The 19,497-nt window shown below is 35.2% G+C and overlaps 1 protein-coding gene across 2 annotated transcripts in view; it reads left to right on the top strand.

Moving 5' to 3' along the window:
• The window catches only part of LOC108312103 (canalicular multispecific organic anion transporter 1-like), a 91,390-nt gene that overhangs the window by 4,779 nt on the left and 67,114 nt on the right, over nt 1-19,497 (top strand). The window contains exons 2-5 of one of the 2 annotated variants that reach the window (XM_017539853.2): nt 1,476-1,537; nt 8,285-8,432; nt 9,141-9,283; nt 15,212-15,389. In XM_017539853.2, coding sequence (XP_017395342.1) covers nt 1,476-1,537; nt 8,285-8,432; nt 9,141-9,283; nt 15,212-15,389 — 531 coding nt within the window. Of the gene's footprint in view, nt 1-1,475; nt 1,538-8,284; nt 8,433-9,140; nt 9,284-15,211; nt 15,390-19,497 lie in introns of those variants that run through there. The other variant, XM_037742549.1, reaches the window with a different exon arrangement.

Here is a 19,497-nt window from a genome sequence, read left to right as displayed (position 1 = left end):
TTTTTTTTGAGATGGAGTCTCGCTCTGTTGCCCTGGCTGGAATACAGTGGCACAATCTCGGCTCACTCCACCTCCTGGGTTTCAAGTAATTCTCTACCTCAGCCTAACCAGTACCTGGGATTACAGGTGCCCACCACCATGCCTGGCTAATTTTTGTATTTTTAGTAGGACAGGGTTTCACCATCTTGGCCAGGCTGGTCTTGAACTCTTGGCCTCATGATCCAAAGTGCTGGGATTACAGGCATGAGCCACTGCGCCTGGCCTTAATTTTTAAATAATATGTTTGGTAACAATAGTGATTACAATTTTATTGTTCATATATTTGAGTCATTGTTTTGCGTTAATGGTGTGATAAGTATTCTATATTTAGTGCTTGCAACAATCTTATAATGCTAGATACCATTTTGGTAAATTGTACATATCTTACATGATTTATATAATTTTCTATAACACAGAAAACAGATTTAGAGTCGATTATGTTTTCTCTTCTATACTTTGGGCATTTTGTTGTATAGAATGAAATTTGGATTTACTCATTCCTTCTAGCTTCACAATTTTTTAAATTGGTAAACATTGAATATGGAACCAGAGCTTAATTAAGGAAGATCAGTGCAAAATTTCTCAAATTTAGACAGTTTATAAAAATCAAAATTAACTTGATAACCAGTCTTACTTTTCAAAATTCAAAGAGATTGATGCTGACTATAAAAACACAAAATGATTATTTTTGAGGTCTTCTTTTTTTAAACCTCTTTTCTATTGGTTAAACCAACATAGTAAATGGGAAAATTTTATGGAAATTTTATAATCCAGCCCAAAATAACATGTAATAGTGACAAATATGTAATTGTGCATATAATTACAAAAATATGTAAACACATACAGAACTACAACAAATACATATGATAGTCTCTTATTTTTCTATTTTTTCAGGAAAAGAAAGCTATCTTTAGCAATTTAAATGCTTTAAATTTAGCTTATATATACATATACATATATAATACATATATGTATACATTATTCACTTATACTGTCATATAATTATATTAATCATAAATAGCCAATATGGGCTAATAAGTTCAAAGAACTGACCCTCTGTATGTGTACATATATATACATAGTATATGTACATATATGTGTGTATGTATATATATTGTGTATAAACACATATCATTGTAAATTTACATTTCTAAAATCTCTCTCTCTATATGTATACATATATGTACATATTATTTTTTCCACCATGATTTATTGCTATGTGCACCATCATAATGTTGAGAGAAATCTTCAAATTCTTCTAGTCCAACCACCATCCAAGAATATCTTAAGTATATTTCTTAAGAATTATGACAGCAATATAATCTATAACCATTAGTAGAATAAGTCATTTCAGATTTACTTTTCTGAAAAAAATATTTTAAATATAAATTAAAAACATTTGCTTTATACACCATTTGCATATTTTTTCTTTTCAGAAATGCAGTCCGGAGAAAAGTGCCTCATTTTTCAGTAAAGTGACATATTCCTGGTTTAGCAGGTAGGAATTTTATTAATATATTTGTAGCATAACTCACTGAAAAAGATCACAAGGGAAATGACACCTGAATGTTACTCCTTTAATCTCAATGTGGATAGTTTGTACAAAGTTGTCTCATATTATTTATTACACAGAATCACAGGTAAAAACATACTAAGTAGTTCCACAGGTAACAGTACCAGTATTCCTCCAATATGCCTGTCCCTTTATAGGGTTTTTATTTCATTAGTATTAGGGAAGGACAGAAAAATGAACTTCTTTTTTATCATCAAGTATATGCTACCCACTTTGTGTTTATTATTTCATTTAATTCTCCCTCACGTGCTATGAGATAGGCATTTGCATGAGAAAAATTTCGGCTCAGGAAAGGAAAGCACCTGTCCATTGACACCCAGGTAGGAGCAAGTACGTGTTTTAAACCAATTTCTGCTGAGTTCATGTTTTATGCTTTATTTTTGCTATGTCATTCTATTTTTTGTTAGGAATGCTCTCATATGTACTCATATGTTACTTTGAAAACACACACACACACAGCCCTAATCATTTTATAAGACATCTATTATGCTTTTTCTCATAGACTAACTCATCCATAATGTATGATGAGGGCTCAGAATTTCCTCAGGACATATCATTGTGAACTCTGATTTTAACACAGAAATTAAATATATTGAATGGGAAGAGTTGATGTTTTCTTATTTTATAAATTCAGAGGCTTTCTTTAGAAATGTATTTCTTTTTCCCCCATAACAGAAAGTCCATGATAATATGAAGTTAAATTTGTCTTTCTAGCTTTATGCCCCTTGTTCTATAGTCCATAGAAACAAAATTGCTCAATTTTATCTACAGACATGTTCTCAAGAGTAGATTAATATTTTAAAAGATGATATGGGTACTAGATGCCCCAAACTTTGCTAATCTTCAAAAATGCAGAGATAAATGACTTAATTTCTGTCTTCTAGGAATTCACAGTAGAATTAAAAAGATTAAAAAGTATACCACCATTATGAAAAAATAGGGGAAAAGGCAACATAAGCATAACTGACAAACACAAATTTTCAGTAGAATCATCTAACCAAGTTTGCATCATTAGGGACTGTTTCACACATACCAATACTTTCACTTAACATTTAAAGATGTATAGGACTGAGTAACATGGTATTCCAAGTTGAGCAAATACTATGTGAAAACCACATAATAAAAGGTAGGAAAGAACTGGCTGTAAGGTTTAGGTGTGGGTTCAAATTGGGAAATTTTTAATTTTTGAGATACATTTGAAGCATCACATGAACAGGAGTTTAGATATGTGGCTTCCGGTCTTAGAATAAACCTTTGACCTATAGATATGGATTTGGGAGTCATTGACTAGAGGACAGTAGTTTAAGCTATCAGTATGAATGAGACTGCCCACAAAAGGAACCCATTGAATAGGCTAAACAAATGGAACATTGGCAATCCTCAGTATTTAAATGGCAAAAGAAGGAGGAGCCTACAAAGGAAGCTAAGTAAAGTTGCTCCGAATGTATTATAAGAGAAGTATCTGATAAAACAGTGTGAGTGAAAGGTAAGAAAAGAGAAACTGTCAAGAAAGGAGAAATATAAAGTGGCCAATAGGGACAAATACTGAAAAGTGGTAAATCAAAATAATAGCTGCATATTCTCCATTAAATTTGGCAACATGAAGATCATTGGGGAATTTTTAAAATCAATTGAAGTGTGTGTATACTTGTGAGCAAATTCTTGGGCAGAAGGGGTTAAATTGTGGTAAGATTTCCAAGTTACACACATCTAGGAATCTCTTAAAGAGGATGGCAAAACTATGTAACATTAAGCTGTACACTAGAAAAAAGAAAGATTAGATAGAAATCTGAATGTGAGCTATTTACATTTAAGGATTTTAATTCTCCAAATTTGTATATGTATAGAAATGTTTTCAACCCTGAATTTTGTTTATAGAGGAGTTGAGAGGAAGAGTAATACCTATCCCAGCTTTAAAAAATTTCAGTCTCATTTTAAAGTCATGGGTATCGTAGAATTTTAATAATACAAATAAAATCAATTTTAAATACATGTAATTTTAAAGTTTGATTATCAAACTATAAAACTATATGCATATATATTAAATATTGCAAACATTATTTTAGCATTCCTAAAATAAGAAGCTGAAATTAAGTTTAATAAGCAAGATTAGATATAGCAAATCTTCAAATATGACAACCTATTATTTTGAAATCCACATTTTAAATCAATCAAACAAACCATCAAGCTCTAACTGTGAATATCATATTTATTTTCTGTTTAATTTGAATATCTCACAACTAGATACAAAATATTTTCATAGAATATTGTTATCCAGAACTGTCATTGGCATGGATCTAATCTGATTTATTATGTGTGATTAAACAATTGTACTTGAAACATAACTATTGTTTAAGAGAATGTCCCTTTGAAGACAAAGATTAATTGTATATTCAAATCTATTCTTTGGAGTTAGAGAATAGTGTCAAATTATTTCCTAGAACAAATTCAAGCATCTATAATTATATGAATAACTCAATTAAAAGTGCTCAGATGTTACAATAATTAAAAATTATATACTTGTGAGCCTTAATTCCTAAGACAATAGCTGTCTAGATCATTCTGATGATCAAATAATTACCAAGCCTTTATTAGCAAATATAATTTGTCACCAGTGGAAATTATCATGGCTAGAGATACACATGGAAAAATGTAGTAAGAGTTTTCATAGGTCACTATTGTGTCATTATTTTAACCAGATACACTATTCAATATGTCCTTTTTCTCACCTATTAATAAAATTTATACATTAACCAACTTTCTCCCATTCTATAATTTTTGGCCAGATTAATTTATTTTCTTTTCCCATAACATAATAACCTCTTTCCAGAAATGTTTTAAAAGGTGATTAATAGTAATAAAATCAATAATGCTACTATATATTTATACTTGCTAAGCATTCAGATATTATTCATCTATAAATGTTGTATTTCAGCTTATTTTTCTAAGAGAATGCTACTGTTTTTCTATTCTCTTCACATGAGTTGGCTAGGATATTTATGCACACTTGTTAATTCTAAATATAGTCAAAATTCTCTCTGAGATAATAAAATTCAACAGTGGAAGTTGTATCAGTCAGTTCTCATGCTGCTATGAAGAAATACCTGAGACCAGGTAATTTAAAAGGGAAAAAGGTTTAATTGACTCACAGTTTCACAGATAGGAGAGAGCCTCAGGAAACTTACAATCATGGCAGAAGGGAAAGCAAACATGTCCTTCTCCACATGGTGGCAGGAAGAAGTGCCAAGCAAAGAGGGAAAAGCCCCTTATAAAACTATCAGATCTTGGGTAAACTCACTCACTATCATGAGAACAGCATTATGAGGGTAAACACCACTATGATTCAGTTACCTCCCACCAGGTCCCTCCCATAACATGTGGGGATTACAGGAATTGCAATTCAAAATGAGATTTGGGTGGAAACAAGGCTAAGCCGTATCAGAAGTAATACATTTCACTGTCTGTTTTTTTGCTAAGTTATCCTTGGTTTGTTTTATGTATAAAACACTGTGACCAGTTTCTGAAGTTCTTAATGTTTAACTGCCTGTAAAAATGAGAAATTAATTCTTTTCTGTCTGATTTGGGGAGTTTTGAGAATCAAATTCATTAACAGGACTGTCCTTTGAAAAGAAACTGTAATCCCAGCACTTTGGGAGGCCAAGACGAGTAGATCAGGAGGTCAGGAGTTCAAAACCAGCCTGGCCAAGATGGTGAAACCCCATCTCTACTAAAAATACAAAAAATCAGCCAGGCATGGTGGCACACACTTGTAATCCCAGCTACTCGGGAGGTTGAGGTGGAAAATTGCTGAAACCCATGAGGCGGAGATAGCAGTGAACTCCAGCCTGAGTGACAGAGGGAGACTCCATCTCAAACAAAAACAAAAACAAGGAAAGAAAGAAAAGAAACATCATTCTAAAAATATGAGATGCATGTGTAAACTTTATTATTGTTTTAGGAATAAAGCCCACAGGTTGATGGGACCTGGTATGTGTTACACATTTCACTTACTGAGACAGCCAACTCTTGGTCCTCGTTGTTTCCCAAAGAGCTGCCTCAACATTTGAATTCAATAAATACCACTTCCTCATCACTTCCTTGCTTATTCTTTTTCCAAACTCTTGTGTGGGAAGGTAAGGCCAGTCATGCGATCAGAGTCTATCAGGAAAGAGCAAAAGATGGTGGCGGTAGGCATGCATCTGGTAAAAAAGTCAAGATAGTTAAACCACCAAGCCATGAGAGTCACAATCAATTCAGCTTAAGTGTCACTTTTAGATGCTGCATTATTTGGAGACTCAGCATGAAAGCCAGAGGTCACTTTTCCCTGAACCAAAACTGCTGAGTTTTGCACACTTCTAACTCAAAATGCTGAGGCAGTAAATGTTATTAAAAATGCTTTTCTAGAAGTCAATGGAGTCTTATTTTGAAAATGAATATTTATTTTATGGAATGAAATAGAACTTAATATGACATGAAAGTAGTTTATTGCTTAATATGTTTTTAAAAGTGCACTGCAGGAAAATGTCCAGCATATTTGAGCCATCAGAAACATAATTACTGAAAGTCCTTTCTTATTACATTTAAACCTTTTTGTTAAATTTGAATTGTGGTAAGATATTATCAATTATTCTAAAAGTAAAATAAAATATAGTGGAGACTCTTGTTACCACAGGGTTTAAATTTATCCCAGAGTCAATCAACTGAGATTTTTTAGTAACAAGGCCAATGAAAGCAGTCCCAGTTTGGAGTAGTTTAAGCCATTGTTACAGTCCCCTGGGCCAATAATACACTTATAATGGAGAGAACTTAGGCTATATGATCAGAAGGCCTGGATTTAAATATGAGTTTAATTTCTTGCTGAACAAGTCATGTCACCAAAGTCACAAACTATATCTGACTTATATCACTTCAGAATGCGTTTGACTTCAAGTAACAGAATAGCGAAATAATAATAATTTTAGAAATCAGGTATTTATTTTTTTATGTTATTGGGAAGAAGGTGTTACTGAAAATAGGATGTTGAACTATCTCAGAAATGTTATAAAAGGCCCAGGCTAGGTCTGTCATGGCGGGTCACAGCTGTAATCCCAGCACTTTGGGAGGCAAAGGCAGGTGGATCACTTGAGGCCAAGAGTTCAAGACTGCCTGACCAACATGGCAAAACCCTGTCTCTACCCAAAATACAAAAACTATACAGGAGTGGTGGTGTGTGCCAGCAATCCCAGCAACTTGGGAGGCTGAGGCATGAGAATTGCTTGAACCAAGGAGGCAGAGGTTGCAGTGGGCCAACGTTGCTCACTGCACTCCAGCCTGGGTGACAGAGCGAGAGTCTGTGTCAAAAAAAAAAAAAAAAAAAAAGGCTCAGGGTTTTTCTGTCTTTCCACTTCCCATCCTTATTATTTGGCTTTTCATCCATGGTGGCAAAAATGGCTTTTTTATCTCAGAGCATCATGCCTTCAAAGGACAAAGGGAAGTGGAAGGGAGGCAAAATGTTTCCTCCTTTTGAAGTTCCAGGCTTTCATTTGAATAAGAAGTTCTTCCCGGCAGATACTTGTTTAGGTATTGTTAGCCATAACTCAATTATATTATTAGTCCCAAGCAGAGGGTAATGAGATGACCAGGACTGGTTTAGACCAATCACAATTCATAACTCTGTGACTAAGATAAGACTTTACCATGAGTTCAAGAGATTTTCAACTGGATAAATATAAGAACCCCGTTAGCAGAAACACAGTAGAGCAGAGCTGTAGGTAAGTACAATTCATTGTCTCCCACAGTAAATTTTGTGGTAAAACTACACTATGCATCTTGTTTGCCTACTAGTTTAGACCCATTGTTCTTGCATAATTATTCACAGTGTCACTTGGGATAAACTCACTGAATGGAGGAGGGTTGATAAATTAAGAGGCTTGTGGAGACTTGTCTTGCTTCTTAAGGCGTGAATTCAGAAACTGTACTCAGATTGGCCATATTCTGTTGGTCAGAAGGCCAAGGCCAAAGCTTATGGGACAGAGACAAGTACTACATATTGAGTTGTACAATCTACAAAGTCAAGTGGCAAATTGTGTAGAAAGTCCTAGTGGAACAGAAGAAATTGCAAATGCAGAGGTTGGATCCATGTCCCCTCCAATACAAGCATAAAAGCAAACACAAGCACAGTAGAAAATTTCCCCAGCTACCAAGTGGGTACCAAGTACCAACCAGGTGGGTACTTGGTAGCTGGGGAAATATTCTACTGTGAAAGTTTGCTATTTAAGTTTCAGCAAGTGAGGTGAAGTAGTGAATGAGGTAAGTGGTACATTTCTTAAATATAAGATGAATAAATGAAATCAGTGTTTCATTGAATAATTGGATGTCTAAACAGCATTTATAAAAATGATACGTGATTACTTGTATAATCTATTACTTGTAAAATCTATTACTAATCTAATCTATTACTTGTAAAAACTATACATGATACATGAATCATGTATTATAAAAACTATACATGATTACAACATTATTGACCTCCAGGATAAAACCATATGATTTTTTAAACACGTAACATAGTCATTGTATTTTGATCAGTAAAATAATTTATAAATCAAGGAATGAAATAAGTTCATGATGACAATTTATTTTTAACTTATTATTTGTTTTGCTATCATGTTTACCTTACTTTTTCACCTTTAGAGTAATTGCTTTAGGCTATAAGAGACCTTTGGAAAGAGAAGATCTTTTTGAACTAAATGAAAGTGACTCCTCCTACACTGTGTGTCCCATCTTTGAAAAACAATGGAGAAAGGAAGTTTTAAGGACTCAAGAGAGGCAAAAAGTTAAGGTAATTAATTACAAAGTTCTATTAAATTCTGACATAATTAATACTGGAAAACTAAAGATTTTTTCAAGTATGAGATGCTATTATTAATATAGAAATTCTTAAAATGTGTGAAATGACAATCTACTTTTATAAGCATAGTTTGTTGCTATTGCAGCCCATTTCTGTCTTCCAACTACTCAACATTCCTTCTCTTTAATGTTCATTTATAATGTGTTGATATGCATGTATGTATCATTTGGCTTCTTACCAGTGGTGACAAAGATAGCTTCTGTATCTCAGAGCATCACATCTATTGTTCAAAGCAAATTATATGGTGGTCAAAATTAAAGTTTATGGGAGCAGGAGCAGATACTCCACATCCAGCATCATATATGCATATACATATATATTATTTTCCGACTTCCCCAAAGGAAATAGAATTTGGAGATAAAAACTGTATTTATATTAATTAATTAGTTTCAAAACTCACAACAATAATAAAATGCAGCTATTGTACTTGCCCTTTTATGCCATGTGGTATAAATAATGCCACCTACCCTCCCAATGATATGGGCCATAATTTCAAGTTTAACTGATTTATTCCTTTCTTATTACCGTATTGTCTTTAGAGCACACTGTTAATTGTATGATTAGTTTATATATATTTTATTTTATAAATATTAGTTGTGTCCAATTTTCTCATTGTTTCTATTTTCTTCGATTATTTAGGCATCTTTTCATAAAGAGGCAGATACCACGAAGCCATCCCTACTCTATGCCTTGTGGAATACCTTTAAGTCTGTCCTGATTCAAGTTGCCTTACTTAAAGTGTTTGCTGATATTTTATCCTTCACTAGCCCACTCATAATGAAGTAAGTTAAATTCTGGTGAGCTTTTTTTCCCTCCCCACAGGTAAATGATGAGTAAGTATTCTAATATAAAAGTTCTAATACAAAGAAGTAGAGAAGATCCTTATTGCAAATATTATTAGGAGGTGGACATGCCATTAGGGTTATCTGCAGTATAAATGGGAATTAGGGTGACATAGTCAGTATTTAATAAAGCCAACTATATAATAAGCACTGTTCTAAAATCTTATATTAATTTTATGAAGCAAGGGTTCTCCAGAGAAACAACCAATAGGATATATATATATATATATATACACACATACATATATATATACAAACAACCAATAAGATATATATAGACGCATGCATACATATATGTATATACACACATACATACATGTACACACACACACACATATATATAGAAAGAGAGCCAAATAAAAAGGAATTTATTCTGAAAATTTATTTTATATATATGTATATACAATAAATTATACATTATAAATATATAACAAATATTTATATAATATTTATATAATAAATATATATAATATATATAATAAATTATACATATTACATATATAGCAAAATAAGAGGAGATTTATTATGGGAATTTATTATATATATATATATGTGTGTATATGAGGAATCAGAAGTTCCTGTTTTATGTAAAGTAATTATGAAAGACATTGGTGATAAGGTGACATTTGGTCAAAGTTTTGAAGAAAGTTAGGAAGGAAGGTAAATAAAATATCGATTGCAATTAAACGTAGCAGGAAGGGCAAAAGCCGTGAAGAAGCTCATGCTTGGTATCTCTGAGGGCATGCAAGGAGGCAAAATGAGGTTGGAGCGGAGAGGTGGAAAGATAAGACTGAGGTCAGAAAGGTGCCGAGATGACAAGATTTTGTAAGGCCTTATGGAATATGGTGGGAATATTGGCTTTTATTCCACATTAGCAGAGAAATATTTGGAAAATTTTGAGCAAAAAAAAAAAAAAAAAATCATCTGATTAGTCTTAAGTTTTATAGGAATGACTCTGGCTGCTGTGTGGAGAATAAAATCAGGAAGTGCCAGAGTGGAAGAAGAAACACCAGTTAGAAGTTTGCTTGTGATAATCCAAGCAAAAGTCAACATGGCTTCAACTAGGTAGCAGCAACAAAGGTGCTAAGAAGTGGTCAGACTCTGGCTGTGTTTTAAAGGTAGAGTTAACAGAATATACTGCTGGACTGAATGTAGGTTGAGAGGGGAAGGGAGACGTTAAGGATGCCCTAAAAATTTTTGTTTAAATCGTAAGGTAAACCAGTCATTACATCCTGAGATACAGAAAATGCAAGAAAGACTAGAGAAGGGAATGGGGTTTGCTTCTGGACATGTTAACCTTGAAAGATCTGTTGGCTGTTGTGAAATAAACAATTCACATAGCAGACCTGCCTATGGACTTTGGAAAGCCTAGTTACAGGATTGGTCTTTGGCTGGCAACTGGAACTTACATTTCAGGAGAGTATCCACTGCCCTAACAGATAAGAATGACTCCATATGTCCAAGTTGTTTATTCAACCGATATGGTTCACGATGAATATCTTTTTTCCTTCTGGGAGTCTGGAATTTTGGTGTGTGTTAAGAAAAGCGTGTCTACTTGACCAGCCTCCAGTAAAAACCCTGGATGCTGAATTTCTAACAAGCTTGCCTTGTAGACAACATTTCACATGTTTTGCCACAACTAGTTGCTGAGAGAATTAAGCATGCTCTGTGTGAGTCTCTAGGGAAAAGACTTTCCTGTTTTCTCCCAGGCTTCACTCCATGTATCTTTTCTTTTTTGCTGATTTTGTTTTGTATCCTTTCACCGTAATAAATACACCCATGAGGATGACTATATGTGGAGTCCTGTGAATTATTAAAGTAAATAATTGAGCTGAGTCGTTCTTGTGGAGATCCCTGACATGGGGCCATCTAGATTAAAAGGTTGAGTAAGCAATTGCCTATATACACTTGGTGTTAGGAAAGATATAGGCTGGGGTGACAAACTGGAATTGTTTTAAATTGGACTGGGTATGTCAAGCCACTGTTCTGGATGAAATCACCTTAACATATGTGAAGAAAAGTAAAGGTGTCTGAAAAAAAAAATAACCTATCAGTTATTCTAATGTGTAGAATTGGTGAAGATGAGGAAATTTATCAAAGCATATTGAGATGCAGTGGCTAGTGCAAACACATACACATAAAAACAAGAGAGAATGGTACCAGGGAACCAAGGCAAGATGTGTCTTGCTGTCAGAAAACTGTCCCTGACAGTTTGCACCCCAAATTCTTTGTTGGCTCCCTTGTCTGTAGAAGCATAAGCCAAATGTTTCCTGGATTAACTGCCCCCTCCCCACTAGATTACAGATCTCTTCCTCCCCTTGCCTCTGCCCCTCACGTCAGCATATCCCAGGAGTCACCATATCACTATCTTATGTGTGACCAGAGAAATCTATCAGAAGCATTGACCAGGATCTTCCTCTTCTGCCCTATTCTGGTTATCCAATGCTGCAAAATGAATCACATAACAATTTGGTGTTCTTAATCAACAATTTTACTATGTTCATGAATTTGGTGTCAAAGCTTTAGGCAGTGATTGCTTTCCTCTGCCCAACATGATTGCGACCCTGGCTGAGTGCCCAGAACATCTGGAGAGAGCTTCTGCAGCCCAAATGGAGACATATGGCTGGTGCTTTGGTTCTAACTGTAGGCTGAGTTACCCTGCATCTTCTCCCTGTGTGCTGGTCCTGGGATGCTCAAAATGGCTCCTCGCCTCACCCATCTAAGGCCTGGGCTACGATGGCTGGAAACGATCACATCTCTCTCTCTCTCTTCTGTCCTCTCTTTCTGCTTCTCCCTGTCTCTGTGTCTCTGTCTCTGTCTCTCTCTCCCTCTTCCCTCCCATCTCTCTCCTCTCTGTTTCTACAGCCTCTCTGCCTGGTTAGCTTGAGAACAGAGGTCTTAGAGTAGCTAAATTTCTTACATGGCAGCTGGATTTCCTCAGAATGGGTATTGCAAGAGGCTCAGACAAGTCTTTCTATGATGTAGACTGGGAAATCTCAGAAGTTTTGCCACATTGTTTTGGCCAAAAGATCCCCCAAGTTAGCCCAAATTCAAAAGGAAGGGAATTAAAGAAAAGAGTTTCAATTTCCCAATGAGAGGAGTAGCAAGGGATTTTCAGGATATTCTGACTCCCCTTTGCCAGTGACTGCTGCTCAAGAAACTTGTGAGAGAATCTCACCATGGCCCTGGTCTCTCCTAAAACAGCAATAGGTCATAGCAGTTCAGTGTGTCTGTGTTTCCTAAAATGTTGTATCTGAATTACCAAAGAATGTCTGTGGGATAGAGAACAGTCTCCTTTATTTTGTGAGACACATTTGCATCACACTGGTTTGACCAGATCAGCAAAACAAGAATTTTAATATTGCATTGCAGTGAGTCAGGTGACACACCCTTCTCCCTGCCTAGGTGATGAAAGACAAAAAGGATCCTGTATTATTCAGTCATTGTGTCCTTAGCTCTTAGCACGAAGTCTGGCACATAGAACTCAAATTCCCTGAAAAAAAAAATTTGAATAAACGGGACTTACCCAAAGTTACAATTTTCCAAGATCTTCCAAGACATTTATTCTGCAGTAGCTGAAAATCCTTAACATTTTCACAATGAGTAACAACTGAGTGATCAGAAAGAATTGCAAAGCTTGTGTGATCATAATTTGGCCATGGAAGAACTAATGTTATGAGCTACTTTTGAGACTGCATATATATATACATACATATGTAGTCTCAAAATATGTTTATTCTTTTTATATGGAAAAGTTGCTGAAAAGGACTGTCTTTAAGGATGAGAGCACATTGTCATATTTTTTTATACTCATATGTGTAAAATAAAGCATATAAAAGGAATATTTTCAATAATTTACTAGTAAAATTATACTTTTATTGTTTACTAGATACATTTCTTGTTGATTGTTGTGTTGGCTCTCTTCCTCCCTTTATGGATTTTATTTTAATACCAAACAAAAAACACGTATTCATATCTAATATCATAAATATTGTTTTATGGTCTTTATCATGCCTTAAGCATAGATTATTTTTAATATTTCTCAATTAATTTGAGCCACTTCAGTGCCTGATGTTAGTCATTTAGTTATTTTGTTTTTATGAAAAAGGAAAAAGTAGAATTGGTAGATATATGCCCAATAAGAATAGTGCTACTCTTTCAGGAAATGTAATTCATAGAACAAGAAGGCATTTAGCAAGTTGCTTTTGTAAAAAGCAAGTGTCCCAATAGGTGACATCAATTAAGAAATACAGAACTTTCTGCTGTTATTATGTATATGTGGGGTGTGGGATAATTTAATAGTATTGTTGAGAATATACAATGCCCCAAATAATTTTCGATACCTAGAGGTTTTACTATTAGAGACACATATATTTTTATTCTAAACTGTAATTTTAATAAAGTTAATATTTTTAAGTACTTGGTTGATAAAGCAATTTGGACAAGTTACTATGAAGTTTTCACACAGTAGCTGTCCAAATTGTCAATAAATAGATCAAAGCCTAGAAATCTATGCTTTATTTATCACTTAAAAATTTAAAATTTTGGCTGGGTGTGGTGGCTCACGCCTGTAATCACTTGAGGTCAGGAGTTCGAGACCAGCCTAGGCAACATGACGAAACCTCGTCACTACTAAAAATACAAAAATTAACTGGGTGTGGTGGTGCATACCTATAGTCCCAGTTACTTGGGAGGCTGACACAGGAAGATTTCTTGAGCCTGGGAGACAGAGGTTGTAGTGAGCTGAGAGCCTCCCACCACACTTCAGCCTGGGCAATAGGAGTAAAACCCTGTCTCAAGAAAAAAATAAATAAATAAACTTTTATAAAGAATTAGTTTTTAAATATAATATTTTTTGAGGAAAGTGTAGATATAGTCAAACCTAACTGCATATGGTTTCATTCTAGTTCTACTAACCTATGGATTCACTCAAAATATCTCTTTACAATGATATAGAACACTTTTACATCTCTAGAGTTTACAGTGAAAAGGTCCATTTATCAAACCTCTAATACTACACCTTTTACATATGAAATAGAAGGGACTACTAAATAAAACCCACACTGTAGTCCTGCAAAATAAATGACATGTTAACTTGTAGTATGTCAGAGTATATGCCCAAATTGTTTTCACCATATTGCATGGCTTACGTAGTCTTTTAAATTTAATATTATTTTCAATCACATTGAAGCAGTTTTAAAAGGGTGAAATCATGTTTAAAATATTATTACCAATGAACATCAGGCACTCTAAATTTTAGTCACTGTTTATAGTTGAGGGACTACCAAGATATTCTAACTAAACCATCCCCACTGTTTTTCTGCACACCAGCATTAACCCTAATCATCATGATCATGCTGTCACAAACTTAGGAGGAAATAAGGAAAAGTAGAGAAAAAATAAATTGGTTATAGATATAAGTGACAAAAAACGTGAGATATAAATCAAGCCTTTTAAGAAAACAACACCTGTGTGTCATACTAAAAGATCCTGGTTGCTATGTTTCTCTATATTTGATAAAACACATAATTTTGAGGAAAAAAATGAAGTTTTAAATGTATCTATGTCTCAACCTTTCTGATGAAGTTAGACCAGAAAAGTTAATTATTTGATGAGCTTGCTGTGTGAAACCAGAAAATAACTTCTTACTCACAAGCCGGTGGAAGGGGTTGCTGATTTTACGTTTTTAAGAAAGGGACAAATACCAAATTAACCCAGTAGAGAAAAAGAACATGTAGGGCCGTGTGCGTGTGTGTGTGTGTGTGTGTGTGTGTGTCTAACATTTTGACAATAATAAACTCTCATAAGCATTTAACTACTTCAGATGTTTAATGTTTCTACCCCTTTCTCAATTTTTACGACATTCAGGCAAATGATCATTTTCTGCGAACACAGCTCAGATTTTGGCTGGAATGGCTATGGTTATGCAATGGCACTTTTTGTTGTAGTCTTTTCGCAAACCCTGATTCTTCAGCAGTATCAACGTTTTAACATGCTCACCTCAGCAAAAGTTAAAACAGCTGTAAATGGACTGATCTACAAAAAGGTAAAAATTCCAAGGAATCCCCATTTGTAGATGGACTACTCCCTGATGTGCTTTAAAATAAGGGAACTAGAAAAATAGGAGAGCGTACCAAAATGTCCTTAGGAAATCCTTTGCATATACATTTGCTTTGCTTTAAAAGAATTTCAACTCATTAATACTGGTTGCATCAATTTCTCTTTAGTGTACACTCTCTCTACATAGATAAAGTCTTTACAACTCCCAGTCAGCCCTAATCCATGAAATTAACTGATAATCATTGTTTAATCTTACGTCACCTAACTGCTCCTCTGAAAGTGAATGGAATTGAATATTTTCATGATTTTTCTATATGTATGCATCAACAAAAGTTCTCCTTTTCACAAAATTATTTTCAATATTCATATTACCTTTTGCTTCTCTTCTGTGAACTTCATTTTTATGCAGCAAAGTCATTCTTTTTTATAGAGTCATTCTCCGCTTCTCTCTCATTCTAAGTCTTGCTTCTCAAACTTGGCTGATCTTTATGTCGGGCATAACCCTAAGGTTTAATTAGTCCATTTTTGAAAATATTTCAAGCACTGTCTCTTTACCATCCAGGGTCTTTTATTTACAGCATAATTCTAAACAGTTAAAGAGCTTTCTCCTTCCCCTAGTTATCAACTAGTTATCCAACCAACAGGTGGACTTTGTTCCTACTTTGCCCTCTGATATAAATTATGGGTTTTTCAGGATTTGGAATAGAAATTTATTTACCTGGTATATCCTTATCATGTAAGACAATTACTTTTATACTTTATTAAATTTGGATGACTGAATAAATGAATGAATGAATGAACAAATAATCCTCTGCTTTCCAAATAAATTGAGGGAAGTGTTAGCATAAATAACAAATGTGTAAAACTAAATGCAGATTTTATAAGAGATCAGATGAACAGGAAACCTACAAGGGTTGTATATAGTTAAGGACGTTTTCACACAGTCCAGAAAAGATCTTTGAGAGAGCTACTGACTTTGTGTAAGGGGAAGGCAATATTCTAATTTGGGCTGAGCTGGACATGAAGCATTGCAGGCCATTTTGCTCTATTGGGCCACAATGGGGCATGAAGTGATTTTATGGATCTTGGAAAGCCAAGGACAAATTGAGCAGTAAATGGTAACTGAACTTGCAGCAGAGTTTAGCTCTGTAGAACTCAGTCCAAATACAGGATTAGAGGGGCTGTTCCAGTCCTAATTCTAGAGGCAGTATGTGCTGCCTCCAATATGGCATAAAGATATAGCAGAATCTAGGAACTGCATTGAATGCTTATACTTGTTTTGATATATAGTCCATATGGAAAAGGATTTTATTTCATGATTAGAGCATTGGAGTTTAGACGTGAGATGTAGGTGGATTTACAAGCATAAAAGACTAAACTGCCATGAAAGAGTGAATTTAGAAGCATAAAAGGTGGAGCACAGATAAATTCTAGAGCAATAAACTACTCTGTATGGTACTATAATGGTGTATATATGTCATTATACATTTGTCCAAACCCATAGAATGTACAACACCGACTGAATCCTAATGCAAACTACAGACTTCGGATGATAATCATGTGTCAATGTAGGTTCATCAGCTGTAACAAATGTACTATTTTGTTGAGGGTGTTGATAATGGGGGCAGCTATGCACATGCAGGGTAGGAGTATATGGGATTTCTCTGTACCTTTCTCTCAGTTTTGCTGTGAACCTAAAACTGCTGTAAATAAAAGCAGTCTTTGTAGGGAAAGATAGGTGTAATACCTCTTTTCACCATTTGGAAGAGTTGCAGTGGACACTCCTATAGCATAAGACAGGTTAAAAAGAGAAAAATAAAACAAGTTAATTTAATTAAATTTTACATCTTCAGAAGTAAAAACCCAACAATCAAGGACAAATTGTCTATTTTTATGCTTAGGTTCTATAAAGAATATACAGGAGTATAGAAATGTGACCAGACAAGGGTATGATCTAATAGTAATGGACTGAGAGGGCAAAGCACGGCCTTTCAGATTCTTCCTGGCCTCTCTATGTAGTATTCCTTTCCCTGGATATTGTACAGGACGCTTTTGGAATGATGGTCTTCAAGAGAGAACCTTTCTAAGTTAAATGTCTTGTAGTGGGGAGAGGGGATCCAGTTCCTGTGACTCGCTTTTGGAAAAAGGAAAGAAAGGAGTGGGAGACAAAAGGGCTGGAGAGGGTCAGAGAGACTTTACTTCTGAGACTCTCCCAATGTTCTTCAGTTCCAAGCACTCAGCATGCCTAGGTGCCACATTTGGGGTATCATGTTCTGAGTCCCAACACCTTAAATGTACAAGCAGAATGGACTGAAGTAGGAATTAGAGCAAGCTATTAGAAACAAAAAGGGAAACAAATGTCATTGTTGAGTCTGCTGCAAAGTGGGAATGGTGACTACAGGGGACAGACCTTGCATAGTTCCTTAGAGATTGCTTAAGATCAAGGGACACTGGAAGATCAAAGGAGTATTGCTATCAAGCCTACTCTGTGGACCCTGCAGTGGATATTACAATGTAACAGGAGACACAAGTCTTTCTCCATGAGGTGAACAAGGGTGGTTAAATTTTTCTTCTTCTTTACAGGTTTTAAAATTCCAGATGACTCCTATTTGTCTGAAATTGGCCATACTTCATCAGGGACTTGTGACTAGAATAGGGTAAAGCTGGTCTCAGGTCCTTTTCTTGATGAGGGGTTGTATTATATTCACACTGCTATATAGATACTACCTGATACTGGGTAATTTGTAAAGAAGAGATGTTGAATAGACTCACAGTTTTGCATGGCTGTGGAGGCCTCAGGAGACTTAAAATCATGGCAGAAGGTGAAGGAAGCAAGGCAGATCTTACATGGCAGCAGGAGAGAGAGGGAGAGCAAAGGGGAAAGTGCCACTTTTAAACCATCATATCTCATGTGAACTCACTCACTACCATGAGAACAGCATGGAGAAAACTGTCCCCATGACCCAGTCACCTCCCACCAGGTCCCTCCCTTGCCACATAGGGATTGCAATTCAAGATGAGATTTGGGTGGGGACACAGAGCCTAACTATATCAGGAGTGAAGGAATCAGGATTTGCTTTGTACCTTATCCATACACAATTACTAGTGTAAGTTTGGAATAAAGTTCAGGGAATATTATTTTTAGGTTTGCAAGAAAGAACATGAGCTTCCTTCCACTTGATGACTTTAAGATTCTGTGGATCTCAAAACTCAGATTCTGTAACTGCTTAGTTCACAGGTGCAAACTCCATAAAAATTGTTGGAGACTAAAAAACAAAACATGACTCCAAAGAAATCATTATATCAAAAAAATATGTTCACTTGTATGTTGATCACAGCACTATTCACAACAGCCAACGAGGCTATGAAATCAACCTAAGTGTCCACCAACAGATGATCAGATAAAGAAAGTGTTCTGTATATCACGCACACACACACACACACACACACACACACACACACACATATATATATATGATGGAATAGTACTCAGTCAAAAAAGGAATGAAATCATGTCACATTTGTTGGAGCATGGATAGAACTAGAGGCCATTTTCTTAAGTGAAATAACTCAGAAAAAAAAGTCAAATACCAAATAAGTGGACTCTAAATAATGTGTACACATGGACATACAGAGTGAAATAACAGATATTGGAGACTTGGATGTCTGGGAGGATGGGTAAGGGTAATGGAAGAGAAATTGCTTAATTGGGACAATGTGCACTATTTGACTTATGGCTACACTGAAAGCCCGGATGTCACCACGACCCAATATAACCATGTAACAAAACTACAGTTGTACCCCTGAAATCTATGGAATTAAAAATTAAGGGCTTTTTAAAGAAAGAACTGTCAATTAGACCTGGGTTTACTGTGGGCAGTCTGGGGGCATTCCTCCATTAAGTGTTGTCCAATAGAGTTTTTGTGATTTTTTTTTTCCCATTTATTTATTTTATTGTATTTTAGGTTTTGGGGTACATGTGAAGAACACGCAAAATTGTTGCATAGGAACACACGTGGCAGTGTGATTTGCTGCCTTCCTCCCCATCACCTACATCTGGCATTTCTCCCCCTGCTATCCCCCCCCCAGCTCCC

Source organism: Cebus imitator, unplaced genomic scaffold (assembly GCF_001604975.1).
Source record: "Cebus imitator isolate Cc_AM_T3 unplaced genomic scaffold, Cebus_imitator-1.0 Scaffold7, whole genome shotgun sequence".
Lineage (NCBI taxonomy): Eukaryota > Metazoa > Chordata > Mammalia > Primates > Cebidae > Cebus > Cebus imitator.
Note: the sequence above shows the minus strand (reverse complement) of the source record. Positions and strands in the feature narration are given on the sequence as shown.